Source organism: Pogona vitticeps, chromosome 4, assembly GCF_051106095.1.
Source record: "Pogona vitticeps strain Pit_001003342236 chromosome 4, PviZW2.1, whole genome shotgun sequence".
NCBI lineage: Eukaryota > Metazoa > Chordata > Lepidosauria > Squamata > Agamidae > Pogona > Pogona vitticeps.
The window spans coordinates 112399439-112420400 of NC_135786.1; the positions used below are offsets into that span (position 1 = coordinate 112399439).

Consider the following 20962-nt stretch of genomic DNA (forward strand, 5'->3'; position numbering starts at 1 on the left):
CATGTCCTGTGGTACTCCACCTTCCCTCCAGCAAAGATAAAAGATTTCATACAGCTCAGTGGTGATGATCTCTTTACAGCACTTCAGCAGGTATGTTATCCTTTCCAGGTGCCTTTCCAGAGGCGAGGGAATCCAAGGCCGCTTTTATTTTTGCTAAGGTTGGTTTGCTGTCCAACTCTTCCAAGACAGGCAGGCACTCAATATTATTTATTGCCTCCTCAGTTTCTACATTCCCTCTGGAATATAGCTCAGAGTAGTGCTGCACCCAGCATTCCATCTGCTGTGCTCAGTCCTGGATGATCACACCTGTAGCTGTCTTCAGAGGAACTGATTACTTCTGTATTGGACCTAAAGCCTGCTTGATACCGCCAAACATTCCTGTAGTGTTACCTGTGTTCACCACTATCTGTATCTGAGAGCAGAGCTGAAACCAATAATTGTTGGAACATCTCCTGGCAGCCTGTTGGACTTTGCTATGAGCAAATCGAAGAGCCTGCAAGTTGTACTCACTAGGACAGGCTTTGTATGCTGCTAGAGCTCTCTTCTTTTCCTCAATGGCTGGCATCAGCTCCTCCAAATGGTCTTCCAACACCCCTTCAAATGAAGGACTGTCCTTTCTAGAAGAGGACATACGACCACCCTACCAGTTATTGTAAGAGATTTAATCAGTAATATTTCTTCTATACTACACTCAGCCCTGCGCATTGAATTTTTTTTTAAAGAGAATCCAAAGACCTAGCTTTAAAAAAACATTCAATGCACAGGGCTGAGTGTAGTATACTAACAGTGCAAATCTATACATAAATCAGCAGTTCACCTAAGTTAAATGAGAATTACTCAGACTCTCTATACTTCCTTAGAGAGTCCTGCTGGGTTAAAGCATAAGATTAGCATTAATGCAGCTGCATTCCTCTTTAACCAAGAGGAATTCTCATTGGCCAATATCCTGTTGGATATTTATGCATGCACAAGAGGAATAATGAAACCTGCCATGGCTAACTGCTGCTAACTGACAAGGAGGTATGGGGACTCAAGTTGAAGGACTCCCTGTCAGGTTAGACTTAAATCACACCGGTGACTCAACTTGACTTGACTCAGGGGGGGGGGGGGGGAGTGTCAATGACTTGGACTTGACTCGTGACTTGGAACCCACCCAACCCCTGGGAAAAAGAGCTTGTATTTAATAGGACCTCACATTTGGGGCTTGGGGCTTAGGACTTGGTACAAAGACTCGAACTCAGACATGGTACTTGGTACCAAAGACTCAGACTCATTCTTGGGACCCAGAGCCAAAGACTTGTCAACATCTCTGCTGACTAGCTGCTAGATGCATGACAGATGTACAAAAACACATAATCAATTAGTCATAGCAACTCTATAACTCCTCTTCTAGGTGCATAAAAATCCAGTAGGATTTTGGCTCTTATTCATAGGTAAGTGTTCAAAGGTTTCAGGCACAGAAAATAATACTTTTTAAAGCTGTTCACATAGTAGCTAACCTATAAGAGCAAATAATGTACAGAGCCACCTATATTCTACCAGGGAAGGCTCCATTTTGTTTTGACACAATCCAACGTTGTTATTTAAAAAAACACAAATATTATACAGTTATGAAAATTTGGCAGTGTATATTCTGCAGAAATATACCCGATTTAATTTTTACAACTCTAGTATTTGGGCAAAAGGAACTGGGATCAAAACAGATGTAGAAATACAGATATAAAGATTATGGAGAGTGTATTGATAGCCTATCTTGGCAAATTCACAAACAAAAAATGTTTAAATAATAAATAAATAAGAGAACTGGAATGGATACTTCAAAGGGATGCCAATACAGGGTGCCACACCTCTAACCCCCAAAGAGTGGACAATTTGCAATTACTGCCTGCACATGCAGTTATTAAGCTTGCTATTTTTATGACTGTAAGGTAAAGGTAAATGTTCCCCTTGACAATTTTTGTCCAGTCGTGTTCGATTCTAGGGGGCGGTGCTCATCCTCATTTCCAAGCCATAGAGCCAGCGTTTTGTCTGAAGACAATCTTCCGTGGTCACATGGCCAGTGCGACTTAGACACGGAACGCTGTTACCTTCCCACCGAGGTGGTCCCTATTAATCTACTCGCATTTGCATGCTTTCGAACCGCTAGGTTGGCGGGAGCTGGGACAAGCAATGGGCGCTCACTCCGTCACGTGGATTCAATCTTACGACTGCTTGGTCTTCTGACCCTGCAGCACAGGCTTCTGCGGTTTAGCCCACAGCGCCACCACGTCCATTTTTTATGACTGTAATTCCTAAAAAATAGAACCTTTATTTTGCAAGACCAAAACTTTTGCATCAATTATACAGTTTCTTTCAACTACAGAATGCAAACAATTCTTAATTTATATCTCCATGTCCACAGTCCACACAGTAATTTACATATGGGGAACTAGTAAACTCAAGTATTTTGTAAAATAATAAAATACAAGCGTCTGGGCTCTTCCTATTACAGTTGTTTTCTTGGGAATTTATACAATGAACTTCAACCAAGATTAGCTCAGAAACTTCTGCTTAATTAAAGAGTGTGCATGGCATTAGCACCAGGTGTGTTGGGCATGTGCCAGGCTCCACACATCTTGGGGGCATAGTCTTCCTCTCATTCTCCCTTCCCCATTCTCTCTTAACTTTTCATGTCATTCAGAACTGTAAAGCTTCTGAGTGAAGGAGTTCCAGCTGCTGTTACTGCTACCACTCCCCTCCTCCCCAGTCACACTAGATGCATTGGGAATGGGGCTTGGCTCCAGAGGAGGAGGAGGAGGATGCTGTTAGTGGCAACGCTGTGCCCATCTGGCCAGGGGTGTAAGAAGTACTTCCACCTGTGCATTTTAGGTGTTTTGTGATGATAGGAAAAATTAACCTAGGAGGCCAGAGTAGCAAAGATGGTGGTGCTGCCCGCCCAGGTAACATACACAATGGCTGAAATCCTGCTGTGTAGGTTATGCCACATAAGGATGATGATATTATCAGCAGTGGCAGTTTTTCAGAAATAAAACACCTTTGATTTCTCCTCTGAAGGTCCTGAGGTTGCCGTGGAATTGTTGGGAAGCTGCTGGGGACCCAAGGAGCAGGGGAGTCTTCACCCCAAAAAAAAAAAAAAACCACCGCTAAGATTTTCAGTAATTAATTTCCCCCTTCTGCCCATGGCCCCTACCAACTTCACGATGATGAAACTATCTCAAGACCTTCGTGGGGAGAAATGAAAACGTTTTACTTCTAAAGAATCGTGTGGCTGGTGACGTTATCAGCTTACGTGGAGTTACTTATGAGAAAAGAATTTCAGCCTACATAGATGCACTGTTTTAAGACATTCATAACTAAATCGAAAACTTATTAAAAAGTATGGATCACTACAGACTTCAGGAGCTCTTCACTAGCTAGAATCACCATACGTCATACTTCATAGTTGACAGTTCTCCATTTCAAGGCGACCTCTATTTGAAGAGGTGTTGAAAGTCAGACCTTGGTTTGAAGGCATTGTGTATTTAAAAGACTATCCAGGCCAAGTCTGGTTTAAACATAAAGAGGCATAAGAAGGGCCCTTCAAGTTACCCATTCTTAGTTAACATTTTGATATCAAACTGAGCATGTACAAAAATCACCTGGGGCAAATCTTCTTCCACTAGGTTGAGATGTACTGTGTTTATTTTAAAATGACAGAAATTACTGCTCAGTATGAAGCTATATGCAAAATGTATTGCCGATCTGTAGCCTCTATCTGTTTTCTGTAATTTTTGTTTTTGTTTTTTTGGTGATGCATTTTTCTTTATTTTGTGTTAAGTGATCAACCTAACCATACTCCTCTTCAGCTCCACTTTCAAATGTCTTCCTGGAACACTGCCAGATCACAAACATACAGAGGTACTTTCTATAAGTGAAAGAGAGAGAGAGTTTAAAGCAGCATCCATCAAACAAAATTCAACACTTAAGCCATTAATGGAAAGCTCAAATGACAAATGCATACCATATGGCATTAAGTATTTAAGGGTAGCCAGGTGTCTAGGGAAGATTTTTTTTTTGTTTTCTTTTTTTACTTCAGCCATATTCAGTTAGAGTAAAGCCAGGGATTGCTTGGGTTGCTTGGTCTTCTAAGGGCCCAACTATATGCTACCAATAACCTGGCACTAGAAGAGGGAATCGCTTAAGTGCTGATTGAGTGTGATTGTCGCAGCAGGAGCTTTTCTCACCTTCTGTAACTTCCGAATTAGTTGCCTCTGTTTTGAGATTATTTTTCAGGCCACAAACACATTCTTCCTTTGTAAATCTGATTTCTAACTTTGATTTCTCAGAGACAAAGACTGCCTCAATCCCATTATTTCATGTCTAATGGTCTGTTATTTCTCACCCATTGTTTGGCCCCATCAAGCATAGAGTCTGGTTATCAACAGTATGTGCAGTGGGGTGGGGGAGAACTACTGGGCCCTTTGATTTAATTCCTAGAGGGACAACCATGCTAGTCTATTACTGCAAATAGAATTGTGTGGCATCTTAAAGATTAACACGTTTTAAAATGGACTCCAGCATAGTCAATGTCAAGACTGCCTTGTGGTTCTCTGTCTTTCAGTTGGACAAGCAAGCACAAGGAGCTGTAAGTCCAGATAAAGTACATGCAGATTTGAGTTCATGCTGTCTAAAATAAGACAGCATGACTTTCTCGATCTGACAAAATCTATGGGTTATTTTGGATGAAATCATCTAACACATTGTGAGACCCACCATTGTGAGACCCATTGTGAGAAGGAGCCCACACATTACTTCCTGTAGTAACACGCAGACAGCAAGATCTTAAGAGTCAGCCTCCCATTCCTGTGCACATACTTCCTCTTCCCTTTCGCCCACCCTGTTTACTTTGCACATCTTGCCAAATAAATTGCCCGAAGACAGCATTGTCTTCAAATCCTGCAGATTTTTGTTTTGTTTCATTATTTGCTTTTGCACAATTTTTTGTGTTATTTTGGTTGGTCAAGGGTACAGCCAGATGGGGGGATTTGGAACTACATAGTGCTACAGCAATACATAAATCTGGCATGGATAGTGCTGCATCACTTAGAAGGATAATTTTTTTTTTTAAATTGTGAGAAGAGGAAAATAGAGGAGAAGATTGCCATCCTTTCTACTCTCACAATCCACTGCATACATTACCGGGTTATCACTGAAGAGAACACTGCTCACAGCTCTGTTTGAGAGCAAATTAAGCAACCACACAGACTACATAACGGGATAATCAGGAACATCTCCAATCACAGCAAATAAACTGCAGCCCTAGCACTGTGCTAGAAAGGAGTGGAACAGCTCACAAAATGAACAGGATGGATCAGTTTTTCTTAAAACATATGTGCTTACAAAAAAAAATGGCAGACCAAACTACACCAAAAATGAACCAAACAGTGAACAATATGCTCGTCTGAATGCCCCCTCAGTGAAGGTATTGCCATAGCATGGATTTTGGAATTTGTTTTATGCCAACATGTTCATTTGTGCTGAAGCTTTAATTGAAATGAGCTTATGTGTACCACAGCCCAGATGTGTGTAGTCAAGCTTCAGCAGGCAGATATTTACAACTCAACCACAATTGAATTATAATATTATATATCTATTACAATTTTATTTACAATTAACTTCCTCAGAGGGGAAGATGTAAAATATGATATGTAAAAGATACCAGAATAGTCATTATCATAATGTTAGTCTTTAAAAATCTTTCAACAGATGTTACTGGGTGACAAGTACATCCAAACATGGATGTGCAGATTAACACATGTACAGTGGAGAAAAACGCTGTCCAAGCCAAGTAAAAGAGAAAAAATTAGACTACGGATACATACAGTTGGGGGGAAATTTAAATTAGAAGGATCAGCAATAATAGAAATGCACAGTATTCAGGCACAGAAAATTGTCCAACCAGTAGTCATAAAATATACAGAAGTTGGATAGTAGTATGGGCAGCCCTGCCCAGGTGAACTACTTAACATATGCAACAGAGAAGGGCACAAAGCCCAAAACAAAGCAGGAAATACATTAAAAATCACCAGTTCATTACTTTGGGTTGGTTCAGGTTCATCCATATCAGAGAACCCAAACTTTCCCAAAACAATGAATTTTGATGTGATTTATGAATAGAGATGGACATGAAGCCAAAAACAAACCAAGGGAATTGTGGAAATCACCAATTCCTTGTTCCAGTTTGTCCAAACTAGAGAACCCAAATTTTCCCAAAGCTACAAATGTTGGGGAGATTTCTGAATCTCCTGGTTCATTGCCCCATACAGCCTACCCTCCACTTCCTTGCCACTCCCCCTGCCCCTTCCCCACTGCCCCCTCACCTCCCTACCTTGTCCACCGCTGCCACTGCCACCACTGCAGCCACCACCTCAGTCTTTGCAAGAGCAGTCTGCTTCAGCTGATTGGCAGGCCGTAGACAGACAGGGCAGTCTAAGCTGCTGAAAGGGAAGCCAGCCACTGTTTGCAAAGGCTGAGGCAACAGTGGCAGCCTTGAGTGGCAGTGCAGGTGCAGGCAACGGTGGTGGTGTGGGTGGTGATAGCAATGTAGGCAGCAGAGGCTGCAGCAGCGGAGGGGGAGGCAGAAAAGGACAAGGTAGGGAGGCAACAGGGGCAGTGGGTGGAGGCAGGTGGCAAGGGCAGGAGGGGCAGGAGGGTCTTTTTAAAAAGCCCCAACAAACCGATTCATGGTTTGTCAGTAATCACCTGGAAATTCATGGTTTGTGGTTCATCAACTGTGATGAGTCACAAACCAAGACAGCGGTTGGTGTCCATCTCTAATAACAAGATAAAAAGGTTTTGTAAAGCAGAGGTGGTAGATGTGAACCTCTTAATATATTCTTGCCTGGCAGTTTCCCTTTGGGATCTGTCTTGTTCAAAGACCACCATCTTCCGATTAGAGATAAGATTATCTTGAGAAAAACAAAGACAGAGCCTCTGAAGAGGATCTTAGGATTCAAGGAGGTTCACATACACAAGGAAGCAGTCTTTCAGGTAACAAGATCCTTACTCAGTAAGGCCCTTAAACAATACAAACAGCACTTTGAATTGAGGCCAGAAAGGGCTGAGAGGCACCACAACTAATAAAGCATTGGTATAGCATCAGCAGTTCACCTAGTTTTAGTCAATACTTTTATGGCTACATTTTGGGCAAATTGCAGATTCCAGACATTTTTTAACAAGGAATCCTACATATAACATATTGCAATAGTTTATAATGGACACAGTCTACCCTTACACTTAGGCAGGGTTATCTAGCTTCTTTTAGATTTATTAAAAGGAGTAAGTGACCATTCACATACTTTATCCAAGTAAATTATGCTTTCTAATATGAGGAGAGAAGAAATGTCAGTAGTTTCACAGGTACTAACCAACAGACACATCTTATTGCTGTAATACAACAAATCCAAACATTTAAGTTGAAAACCTACCAGACTTGTTTGTTGGAGCTCACACTAAACTGGAAAGGGAGCGTATATTTTACATAATATTTCCCGTTCTTAAGATGTTACATCTGTCTGTATTCTTTAGAATCCCTTTGGTTCACGATGTTTTGAATGCAATCATTTTTTAAAATGGCCTGTATCCAATTCTATGTTCCACCCCAAGTAGATCCACTGACTCAATGAGGCCTTGGAAGCCAATGCTTCTGTAAATTCCATTGATTCACTAGATCTACTCTAATTAAGACTACAATTGGCCTTAGGCCATAGTGTTCCTATTCCGTATTTGCACAACACCGCCTGGAGTAAAGGGAATGTCTTAAGATTTACAATTCTGTATTTAGATATCACAGATAAAATGTAGTGATAGGGAAGGAGTATGTGTGTGTCTCATTGTATGGAAGAAAAAGTATTTCATAGTCCCTGCTCCATTTCTCCTGCTACTTTGCTCATAACTGAAGCTTCAAGGATGACTTTGATTTAAAAGGGAGGTGCTTAATTCCATGCTTTTGGAGGCCAGTGGTGACTCCTGGCATGTATAGCCCAAATTTGCCGCAACTTTATCTATCTGTGAAAGATCCAAAATAGTTTAATAGAACTGCCTTCAAAATATTCTGGCCCCATTTTAAAAGAGACTCAAAAATAAAAAGGAATCTTTGTCTCTTATAAAATCCGGATCTTGGATAAGCAAAATTAACAAAAGGAGAGTTTATTAAAATCTCAGCCAGTCAAGAACCAGTGTCCAAACTGTTAAAAGAAGAAACTAATCAACTCGTTTAAAGAAACAATAAATCCGAACAGGAAATTCAGCCACTGCCAGCAGCTGCCATTTAAATTTAAATGGGTTTAAAAACTCCCAGGATAAGATCACATGTATCCTCTTCAGCAAGTAAAATTCTGGGGGAGTCAGAGCAAATTAAAAGGAGAAAACACAGAGCCTCTATCCTCCTCAACATCTTGTAATAAATATTGCCAGTTATCACAGAGCATGCTGAGGAGGTTCCAGTAACACCAAAGCCCTCTTTCAACAACTGCAGCCTTTTACTATTTCGTCTGTAATCAACATGTGTTCCCAATATTTTCACTCATGAATATGTCTCCTTCAAAACCAAAACACAGCAAGCTTGCCAGTACCAAACCCTTGATTGGAAAATGCATACCACTTGAAACTCCTGAGTTTTCCTCCCCACACACTCCGTTCCCCACTGCAAGACTCCCACACATCACAGCATTCTTTAAGCTGTACATCTCTCCATACTAACACCCACTTCTTCCATTCTTACCTATCTCCTATGATCTTTTAAGAGATAAATTAGGAAAGGGGAGAGGAATGGACTACAGTTCCCAGAATTCACCAGTCAGCATGGTCAAAGAGTAAGTTTTCAAGCTGTGTTTTAGGACTAGGGCCCACCCAAGACATTTTGCTACATGAGACAAAGGGCAAGATGAGCAGTCCCAGTCCATGTACAGATGCCAACGAGATTGGTTACTGAAACATCCTTCGACACAATTGCAGAACAGTATCCTCCGCCATCCCCACAGGGCAGCAAGCTAGTTAAAGGTGCAGGACAGTCTATGTTGCATGCACAGCTCCTTCACAAAAAAGTAAACGTGTTAGTGCTGCCCCTCAGCATCTGCTTTCTGGGGTAGCTGTCCAAGTCTCCCTAAGTGTAGGACAGGTCCCACATAGGACACGGGAAGAGCAGGTGTCTATGTGACTTGAATCAATAACACATAACTCAATCTCTGTGCTACTCCAGCGATGAGCAATTAAAAGAAGCTATTTGCTAGTTTGTTCTTCTAAACAGATGCTACCAATAGTACTGAGTAGAAAGCTGCTAGAGCTATGTCATCAGTTGTCAGGAGACAATGTTCCATCTTAATTCATACATGTGTGCCTTCCTCACTGGAGTAACTTGATACTTGGTTCCCAGTTGCCTGAAATATCATTTTCTGCTGTGCATGCCTACTCTCTCCTTAAAATACACTTCAAAGTCCCTACTCTGGGTGTCATAATCATCATACAAAGTTATCATACATTTAATTCACCTAGGTCTTTTAAACTACTCATGATTTTACAACCTGAGCATCTCAGTTTTGTGATTCATGTTTCATTTTGTTCCTGCATTATCAACTGTTTCATACAGTATCATCACCTACCGGAAAGAACAAATTTATGTTCCTTACTAATGTTCCGATAATGCAGCCTGGAATAAATTGGTCTTCTGGATTGTTGTTTTCACAGCCAGCTGTGATAAGGCTGTACATATATATCTGGTGTGGAGCCACAAAAGAGAAAGCTTTACCTCCATTATTTATGTATTTATTTATTTATTAGTTTTATTTATATGCCACATTTCTCCCAACAAGGGACCCAAAGTGGCTCACAACACTATCCACATGGTCTAACGGCTCTGGCTGCTGGACCAAAGGGTAGCTCCTCAAGTTGCTCTTAATGGTTGAGTAGATTCATACAAGCATAGATGATACTTCAGGTAATACAGCACTCAGCCATCTAGGGCTTTAAAAGTCAAAATCAACGTCTCCAACAGGGCCTGGAAACTAATCAACAGCAAGTGTAGGGGATGCATGTCATACAGCCCAAGTGCCCAGCTCTCAGAAGTGTTTTAGTTGTCACATTCCGTACCAGCTAAAGTTTCTGAATCATCTTCAAGGAAAGTTGGGTGTACAACACATTACAGTACAGTTATCAAACATGGACCAAGAAACACCTCTGTCACTCTGGACATGTTTAGTCTTCCCTGGCTGTCACAGCAGCTTCTGAACCAAGCCTTCTTCGTTCGTTTAGTCGTTTAGTCATGTCCGACTCTTCGTGACCCCATGGACCAGAGCACGCCAGGCCCTCCTATCCTCCACTGCCTCCCGGAGTTGTGTCAAATTCATGTTGGTTGCTTTGCAGACACTGTCCAGCCATCTCATCCTCGGTCGTCCCCTTCTCCTCCTGCCATCACACCTTCCCAACATCAGGGTCTTTTCCAGGGAGTCTTTTCTTCTCATTAGATGGCCAAAGTACTGGAGCCTCAGCTTCAGGATCTGTCCTTCCAGTGAGCACTCGGGGTTGATTTCCTTTAGAATTGATAGGTTTGTTCTCCTTGCAGTCCAGGGGACTCTCAAGAGTCTCCTCCAGCACCACAATTCAAAGGCATCAATTCTTCGGCGGTCTGCTTTCTTTATGGTCCAGGTCTCACTTCCATACATAGCGACAGGAAAAACCATAGCTTTGACTATTCGGACTTTTGTTGGCAAGGTAGGCTGGTAAAATATATTGACGCCACCTGTGCTTCCTTAGATAACACTGAGTTCAGGAGTACTCCCAGACTGTATAACTGGTTTTTAAAGGGAAGTGTAACCTCAAAAGTGTAATTTAAATATAAACCACCATCCAGATTAACAGAATTCCCAACCTACAATACTTTCATATTCTCTGGATTAAATTCCTGCTTGTTAGACTCCATTGACATTGTTCCTTGATATAATATATGCTGCTGAAAATATGTTGTTTGCATACACAATATATGTTGTGGTATTTCAGATGGCATAGGACTCACTGTTGGCTTATTTTAACACTTGCAAGATCTCAAGGATATTAAAGCCACACAACCAATGCTCATAAAAATAAATTTAAATATGCTAAAATGCTGATACAGTCCTAAAGTAACAAACCCTTTGCTCGTTTTAACATGTGAATTAAGGCCGTAATCTATAAAATATAATACAGAGTTCTTATTTGAAATACACACCACAGATCATCTACTCCTGCTTGAATATTTTGAATTAGTGAATGCAATCACTCAGTAGCAATTCTCAGTGCATTCAGACAGACAGATTACCATTTTTTTTCACAGAGTAAGAAAATGGCATGGCTCTGAACCCTCTTCCCCAGACTGAATTGTGAAGGCTAAAGATACATGGGTATTTAGGGGGGTTGTGACATACTCACTTCAATGAGTGGTTCTCATATTTATTCCCCAGATGCTGCCACATGTCAGCTTCCAGAAGCCCTGACCAGCATGATGAAGCATTCTGCGTTTTCCAGTTCAATGACATCTAGATAACTAAGTGTGCAAATCACCACCGAATGCTATCTGCACAGTCCCTGTATAAGTGTATACTGGCCTACATTGGCTTGTCAAAGACTCTGCTTTCTCAAGGGCCTTCAGCCTACATGCCTAAGAGGTGCAGGAGGTGCTGCCTAATTATTTCCTGAGCTGATTAGCAGGAAGTCAGAAACAATGTTTTTAAAAACAGGCAAAAACAGTCTTTAATTTCTAAGGTTTTGTTGTAATGCAAAGTTTCTCTTTGCCAGTACTCTTTAATTTGCAGCAGGATATGAATGACTTGCAATGCATGTCTGTGCCCTGAGGTTAAATCCACCCAGCAGCCCTTTGTGGTTGAAGTGACACCCCTTCCGAGATGATTGTCCTGATTATACACAAAGCACTAACTAGTCATGTGTCTGTTTCACACAGTAATGAAAAGACAAGTCCTCCTTGTCTTCAGGTATCTGCACTCTAAATGCAGACAGTGAGTACATAAAAAACTGAAGAAAAGGAAGTACAGAAGGAAAAGGCAAGGATAACATCTATATGAAACCCTGAGCTTCATAACCAAGCACGCATTTCACCCCACGCCCTCTGATCTTCCCATTCTTGCACTAGCCCAGATAGCCAGGCTAGAGGATACTGAGAGTTGTACTCCAGAAAAATCTCATTGCAAAGCTCTGGGGATGGGCATGAATGCTTTCACAACAGATGTCCTGCATAAACCATTGAGATCCCTCAGTGGACTGGGAGTGAAACATCCACAGACTCGAAAGTAGCAAACTCTCCATATGTCATTTAGAAAGGTAAAGCTGCCTATGAGGTCAGTCATAGCAGGTTGCCAAAAATACTCCCCCTATGGATTACCATATTACCTTGTTAGCCAGATGTTACCCTGATCCTGCAGCGACTTACCTGGATGCCCCTCTTTCCTATTTCCACAACCGCCTGACCTGAAATCATTTCCATACCTTGTCCCCACAAGGGCTTGTGCCCTACTCCCAGTTTTTCACCCTAAAATCTCACGGGATAAGGTGCTACTGAACTGATGACCAATTGGAGAGCATCCCATGCCCTCAGATTTAGAGGCCAGAACCTGAGACCAGAGGGATAGACCTTGTGATGTCAAAAAGGCAGAGCAAGGCAAGGAAGCCCAAAAAGCTTCAAGGCCAGCTGATTGTTGGAATAGGTGTGAGAAGAATCCGGGTAAATGAGCCCCAAGTCTTGTAATGGAACCAGAATCTTGTAAACCCTTGCGAACCCAGAGCCCTGGGGCAGATCCAATTTCTGGTGGCTGCGCAGGCAGCAATATCACTACCGTACTAGCTGAAAAACAGTGAAGATGGACAGGTTTTAAAGCCACCCTATACACAACAATAATGTTTTCCTCTCCTCTGGAACTCCTCACTCTGAGATGTATCTCTCAGCCTGGAAACTTGCAAGCATTCCCTGAGACTATGGCTGCTACCCTATAGCAGCCATATGGGAAACCCCAGCATCTATATTCTCTTGGACACCTGAAGAGAGCTATGAAGCTTGCATTGTTTTTCTTCCCAGATAAAATGCCAGTTTTAAGCTTAAGGCCTTCAGGTTCCTGCAGATGGATCCTTAGACATAATTCAGAAAGAGGACAAAGGGAACACTGGTGGACATAACATTTGCACATGCTGTTTGATATTCACTGCTGTATAAATATGAGTACAACAGCATCTTGTTTGTTTGTTTGTTTGTTTGTTTGTTTGTTTGACTGACTGACTGATTGATTGATTGATTGATTGATTGATTGATTGATTGATTGATTGATTGATTGATTGATTGATTGATTGATTGATTGATACCCCGCCTATCTGGTCTACTCGACCACTCTAGGCAGCTTCCAGTATAGGATAAAACAATAAAACACAAGAATATTACATAATCATTTGATACAGTTACAATAAAATAGAGTGAGAATAAAATAAGAAAGAATAGAAAAGAAATCAGGTATTGACTGGAGGAAAGGCCTGGATTTACAACCATGTTTTTAATTGGGTTTTAAAGATTCCCAGCGTAGGGGCCACACGAATCTCTGAAGGGAGGTTGTTCCAGAGGCGAGGAGCCACCGCCAAGAAGGCCCGGTTTCGTGTCTTTTCCTTCCGGGTCTCTCTCAGTGTCAGGCTCCTCAGCCTCACCTCCTGACTCGCACGGGTGATCTGGGTAGACCTTGGTGGGAGCAGGCGTTCCTCCAAATATCAAGGTCCTAAACTGTGTAAGGCCTTGTAAGTAAACATTAAGACTTTGAAGTTGACGCGGAAACGAATGGGCAGCCAATGCAATGCATCCAGAGCTGGAGAAATACGTTGGTATTTTCTCACTCCAGCATTCTGCACCACCTGAAGTCTCTGCATCAGCCTCAAAGGCAGCCCCAGGTAAAGCGCGTTACAGTGGTCTAATTTTGAGATTACGAGCGCATGCGCCAAGGTAGTGAGTGCCCCCATGTCGAGATAGGGCCGCAGCCGGGCAATCTGCCAGAGGAGGAAAAAGGCGATGCGGACTACCAATGCCACCTACGTTTCCATGGTGAGTGTCGGGTCCAGATGTACACCCAGGCTGCGGACCCCACTCTTCATGGCCAGGGTCACCCCCCCCAAATGTGAGTCACCCAAGCCACCAACCACGGGGCCACCCACCCTCAGAACCTCCGTCTTGTCCGGATTCAGCATCAGCCCATTTTTCTGCATCCATTTCAGTACGGCCCCCAGGCAGCGCTGAGGGACAGGACGGCATCACCTGCAGTTGGTGAAAAGGAGATGTAGAGCTGGGTGTCATCGGTATATTGATGACACAATGCTCCACACCCCCTGATGACCCCTCCCAGCGGCTTCATATAGATGTTAAACAGCACTGGGGAGATAATCGACCCCTGTGGAGCCCCACAATTGAGACTCCACAGGGCTGAAACACTCTCCCCAAGCTGCACTCTCTGGGGACTGTCCCCCAAGAAGGAACAGAGCCAGGCGAGTGCCGAGCCACCAATTCCCAACTCAGAGAGCCTCCCCAGGAGTATACCGTGGTCAACGGTATCAAAGGCCGCCAAGATGTCGAGGAGGACCAACAGAGACATTTTACCCCTGTCAGCCTCCCTCAGCAGGTCATCATACAGGGCAACCAATGCCGTCTCTGTACTGTGGTACGACCTGAAGCCCGACTGAAATGGATCCAGGGCATCTGTTTCATCCAAGTGAGCCTGAAGCTGATCAGCCACCACCCTCCCGACCACTTTGCTCATGAAAGAAACATTGGCGATGGGCCTATAATTGCCAATTTCATCTGCCGCCATATTAAGTTTCTTTCTTATGGGCCTAATGAGTGTCTCCTTGAGGGCAGATGGAAATCTTCCCTCAAGGAAAGACCCATTTATTATTGCTGTGGCCCATTCTGTTGTTATTGGCCTGGCTGCTTTGATTAGCCAGGCTGGGCAAGGGTCAAGGGAGGAGGAGGTGGCCCAGCAGCGATCAAGCACCTTGTCCACAGTGTCAGGCGTCACAGGCTGAAAAGAATCAAAAGTTACTGGGCAAGGTGGAGCGCTGGACATCTTGCCTTAACAAAGATGACCAGACGGCCTGTATGCCTGCTCAGTTTGCTGTCCCCCTGTTAAGTGCTGATGGGAAATTTCAAGGTTCCTGGTCAAATTTCCTAGGGTTCTTTACCTTGAAACCCCACTGGGAACAGACAGCTCTTCAAATTGAAAACTGTTCTTTGACAGCCATTCAAACAGACAGAACTGCCCTGTAGAAAGTGGAACACATGGCTGCCCTATGTTTCTGACTCAAGCCCTTCAATGCGTAAGACTGAAGAATTACATATAGTAAAGCCTATAGAATGAAGAAAGCATGTATGTAAAAGAGACATATAATATTGTAAGACAATTGTCATTCTCAGTCATTAAAATTTTTCTTTACAGAAAATGTCTTAGCAAGTTCTGGATGTTTGACAAAGATAGCTACTTAATTAGTGGGGTTGAACATGAAGGGCATACTTGAGATTGTGTTTTTATTTTTAAGAAATAAAAAGCACTTTTATTGTGGCATGCTGCCTACAGAGACAATATGCTTTTCTTCTAACTGAGTGGTAGCTTTTGTTAATTAAAATCAGAGCTGGTCCTACCACTAAGAAGAGCGAGAGAGCTGCCTCAGGCAACAGGTTTTGAATGTCATCATAAAAGGGCAAAAAATGGTTGTTGTAGGTTTCCATTGGATCCCAGCCATGAAAGTCTTCAAGAATACAATGGTTCATTGCTTAATTTATTATCTTTTCATTGCCACTGCCAGGGAGAGGGAGCATGTTTCTAGGTTTTATTGCCTCATGTGCTAAAATAAGTTGGCTGGCTTCAAGACCTAAATGTGAGATCATTTACAACTTAATCTTTTTTTGCCTGCAACATTCTTCCTGTACTGAAAGGTTAGATTCAACATACCTTGATTGAGGGCAGGAGTCACTTCCTGATTTGCCCCATCAGTAAAATGTCTTGGTACAATCTTCTGTTAGGTACTGGAATTATATTACTTGAATACCTCAATAGAGAGCCCTCATAAAGATGTTGAGAATATGTAAATACCCCTATTAGCAATCTTAATCAATAAAACTAGTTTCTCAGATGGTCAGCAGCCTTGATTAATGTAGAAAAATATAATTGGCATTAAATGTCCAGTTAATTAAGGGAGCACAATGGAGCTTGTCTTAACATGCTTCAGGCCCTCTACCAGTATGCACTGTGCTGCAATGGTAAATTTTCCCTTTAAAGTATTCTGGTGCCTTTCATGAAGCAGTAGAACACAAAAAGGAAGAACAGAGGAGTATCTTCCTCCCACACAAACACCACTTTATTGTGGCATGCTGCCTACAGAGAGGAATGACTTTGTGAGAAATAATGCTTTATTTTTAATTGCACAAAAATGGAAAATGCTTGCAATGTGCCATTAGTAATTCCCACTATTGTTATCTGACCAAGTCACTGTTAGCCTTTTTTTTGCCTGTGATTGTGAAATAGCTGCCTTTTCCCTACAAAACAAAAACACACAATAAGAGCCTGGAAACCTCTGGATTTATCAATCCTTCCAACACAACTGAATTCCAGATGTTTGTACTCTTGGATGTTTCAGGTAAAACGAGGAGCAAGAATGTCAGACTTCTAAACAGACCCTCAGTGTTTACTTTGAGCAGATGATCTTTGCACTGATGCTGCCCCGTGCCCCAGCAGGGGGCATCCAGGTTTCTATTTCCTTTGAGAGTCACCCAGAGACAGTTGACAATGGAAGAGGAGAAAATCCTAGGAAAGGGGATAGAAAACAGATGCCAGGGAGTGGGAGAGGAAACAGGAAGAGTATGTATGTATATAAACAGTCGGAAGAATGAGGAATGCAGGGAAGAAAATAAAGGGAAGAAACAAAACTGAAATAGACTGCGATAAAAACTGCATTGTATCCCATGAACTCTGAATGGGAAACAACAGAAACCAAGCTTGTGTGGTTAAGATCAAAGGTCAATGAGGTTCAGGGTAAATACTGTAGCTGCTCTAATATGTCCGGGATGACTGGGGAATAGGAATACACCCAGGTTTCAGTGAGAAAAACATTAAATGTTGAGTGAAAGTATTCTATATAATTCTTAATACTGAACATAAACTATGTGCACCCCCCATGGTAGTGAGTATCATGTTAACTGGTGTAGCTTAAAGTTAACATTTTTGTGTGAGGAAAGGGTAATTCAAATAAGGCATGGCTTGTGACTCACAAGTTATTCCAGCAGAAAATTCTATGTAAATATTCAACAGAAGGTCTTATGTTCCTATCTTCTGTAGCAATCGTTCCCAGATGGTGTGCATTAAGCACACTAGTGTGTTTGGAGAAACACATTCAGTTCAATCAATGAAGATTGCTGTGAGGCACTGAATATGTTTCTTTCCCAGAATTTGGCAGACTTTACTTTGACTATATGTTCCCTGAGGTATTCTGGGAGTTTTAGTTCAAAAAAGCAACAATTCCAAAATTCTGCCTCCCCACCAGCAAGCATCCTCTCCTGTATTGTCTTTCCATTCACAAGAATAGGAGAGACACTATCACATTTGATACAGAGACATTCCAAAAACTACCTTGCTTCATCTGAGTCCACCCATCCTAGTCCCATTCCTTTCAGTCTTGTGAGAGTATAAGGATTTGATTGTCTCTCCAGTCTTCATCCAGAACAACAACAAAAATGTGTGCTATTCTTATATATCCTTTTAGTCCAAAGCATCAAATAGACTTGGAATGTCCATCTATCTCAGATCTCTCTCTCTCTCTCTCTCTCTCTCTCTCTCTCTGTGTGTGTGTGTGTGTGTGTGTGTGTGTCTGTGTCTGTGTCTGTGTCTGTGTCTGTGTCTGTGTGTCTGTGTCTGTGTCTGTGTTTCAGTGCATCTTTGCATCTTTGCATGCAGTACTCCATTTAAGATGTCTTAAAAGCATTGTCTTACCTGGATCATGGAAAGGAACGAGTGCAAAATTGTAAAGCGGCCTCTTGGGTCTCTTCAAAGAGGTCTCCAAGATTTTGGATGCTCCTTCAATTACCTGAACTAAATCATCATACATAGAACCAGTCACATCAAACACAAAAGCTAAGGTGGAGGCTCCTTCTGGGATTTCTTCCACTGAGGCTGGGAGAGGCTCCACTTCTACCTCAGCACCTTGCGCATGGCCAGGAGAAAAAAGGAGAACAAAAAATAACAATGATGCATTGACTCGCCTTGCCCTCAAAGGGACAAGGCTGTAAGGATTCATGGTTTCTTTCCTCCTTCCTGGTACTTAAGCAGTGTTCTCACTTCTGAACACTCAGCATCACAAAAAGATCCAGTCTGGTTAAAAAGCAAAGAAAGAAAACAAATGTCTTTGCTTTTTCCTTTTCCAAAGCAATAATAAAAATCCTTCCCCCCCCCCCTCTCCTTTTTTTGCACACAATTCCTTTCACTCGACTCAAGGGAGCTAGAGAGGGTCAGGGGAATTCGGCAGCTTTTTGCTTGGAGTGGCTGCTTCTTCTTCCCTTCCCCAACCTATTTCTCTGCAAGAGTTTTTTTGGCAGGCTCTCGCCAAGGAAAGGGAGAGAGAGTCCCATTCATGTCCCCCTGTGCAGCTGCTGCTACTTCTGCTGCCGCCTCTGGATTCTTTGGCAAGAGACCGTCAGGCTCTCAAAAGTTCGGCTGCTGTTTGGAGTCTTTTGGCTAAAGACTGAGGCTTCTCACTGCTGCTGCTGCTGCTGCTGCTGCTGTTGCTGCAGTGGCTGCTCTTGCTGCTGTGACCAGGAGTGGATGTTCACAGCTCAGTTTGCCCTCTCCTTGGTCACTCCCCCTTCCCCAACGTTGCTTCTGAGGCCCCCCTTGTAGGGCGACTTGTTTTGTGTGTGTTTTTTTAAAAAAAAGACAAATTGAGGGTCACTTGAGTGCCTCAAAAAATCACTGGAGGCAAATCTCCTTTGTATGCACTACAGAACCACAGGCAGAGAAGTGGTGTGGGGAAAATCTCAGAGAGGGGAAAGGGGACCCTTTTTAAATTTGCTTAAAGCAATGGGTCTTGTCCTTCTCTGTGCTTCAGCTCCAGTAATTTGAGCTCCAGGAGGCATAGGGAAAATAATAGGGGGAAATGCATTCAAAAGTCTTGTGGATTCTACAGCATGCATGCTGTGATATTTCAGGGCAAGAGTCATTTTCCGCTCAAACGAGAGGCTATAACTGCTCATGGGCCCAGTCAGGAAAATTGTGGTCAGTCCTTGACATTCAACCCAATGGCTGCATTTGCAGCCACTGAGTGCACACTCACGTGACAAATCCAGAGGTTACAAAATGTCTGCTTGTCCATTGACAATTCACCCATTGCTGAAGCTGCTTTATTCTAAGTGACACCAGCCATCCAACCCAAGATCTTTTTTGACTGTAATGCTGAGGAGTTTGGACACAGTTCCTTTTATATGCAAAGCACGTGACAGAGTGGTCACTTAAACTTGTTGCTCCCAAAATGGAAAAAGAAATGCATCAACTGCCCTCCGCACAAGAAAGAAGACAAAAGAGACCAGACAGTGGCCTGAAAATTATATTTGCTTATTTATATGTATATGTATGTATAGATTTATGGCTATATGTGTCTGCTTTCCAGAAGCTAATTTTTAGTAACTTCAAGGTTGCTCCTTATCTTTATAATAGGCAAAAGTTCAACTACAGCAAGAATAGGCAGCTTCTGTGGGCCAAAGGCTACAGTGATCATTCCCAAACTCAGCTGGAGGCCATACCCCACAACCATCCTCCAAGAATGTGAATGCTTTCAAATAAAAGTTACTCTGACATGGCTTACCTTCATAAAGCTAGACATGACATGGCTAGCCTACCCCAAAGAGATGGTTTGGAAACATCAGCCTCCACACACAACTAAAGAGTGAAATGCGGATGGCAAAAGGTACAGTTCTTACCCACATTACAACTTCTATTGTGCTAGACCAAGGGAATAAATCTATAAAAATACAGCAGGATGCATATCAACCCTCAGAATAATTATCCCGCGTCTTCACTGGTCCCAGATTTCTGACCCTGAAAATGTCCAAGGAGCAACACCAAGCATCCAGTAACATTTTGCCAATTGTTGAGAGACGCGACATGGTGAAGCTCACATGTTCCGTTCCAGTGTTTCGTTTGAGGGTTTGCCACAGCTTAGCTCTGGAATCTATCTTAAGTTATAAAATAAGTGAAAACCTATGAACATATGTGGAGTACCTCTTTCCATTGAAGCCCTTTTCTGGAATCTTCTTCCTGAGTACCTGCAAAATATGACACCCCTGCAGGAATTCAGGAGAGGATGTAAGGCAAAATTGTTTGTATAGTAGGAACAGCTATTCAATCCCTCATGCAGCAAGAATATTCACACAGTAATGCATATAAGATAAAATTGTCTGGGCTGTTGTTAGGTTTGATTGTATTTTATCATTTATATAAAGTATTTTGTTGTTGTATTGTTTTTGTGTTGTGTGTTGTTCTGGGTCTTTTTGGAGAGAAGAACAGCATATAAATTAAAACAGACAGACAGACAATTCTCATTCTCAAACTCTGACAGCACTAACTAGTCCATAGTTCTTACTAACTCACAGCTCTGAACAAATGACTCTTTTACACACACACCCTTATATAGAGAGCAGAACCTCTCACACCTCCACTTACAAACATTCTTTTACATGTCTTAACTATTTCAACAGTCACTCCTGACACACATCCCCCATAAAATTGTCAATGAATCCCTGTCACTTACCATACAAACCACATAAATATACACTATATATAAAAACTTATGTGGCAAGTCTAAAAGCTGGTTGAAAGAGACCTCCATGGAAATGATTTTGGCCAGTTAAGCAGCACAGTATCAGCCAAAGACT

At 42.3% G+C, this 20962-nt stretch overlaps 1 protein-coding gene across 1 annotated transcript in view; it reads right to left on the minus strand.

The window, feature by feature from the left end:
- The window catches only part of HMCN1 (hemicentin 1), a 372920-nt gene extending 353635 nt beyond the window's left edge, over positions 1 to 19285 (minus strand). Inside the window, exons 1-2 of the mRNA XM_078393073.1 lie at positions 19228 to 19285; positions 18030 to 18350 (exon numbers count right to left, since the gene is read on the minus strand). Coding sequence (XP_078249199.1) covers positions 18030 to 18350; positions 19228 to 19285 — 379 coding nt within the window. The remainder of the gene's footprint in view (positions 1 to 18029; positions 18351 to 19227) is intronic.
- Positions 19286 to 20962: the final 1677 nt, after the last annotated feature.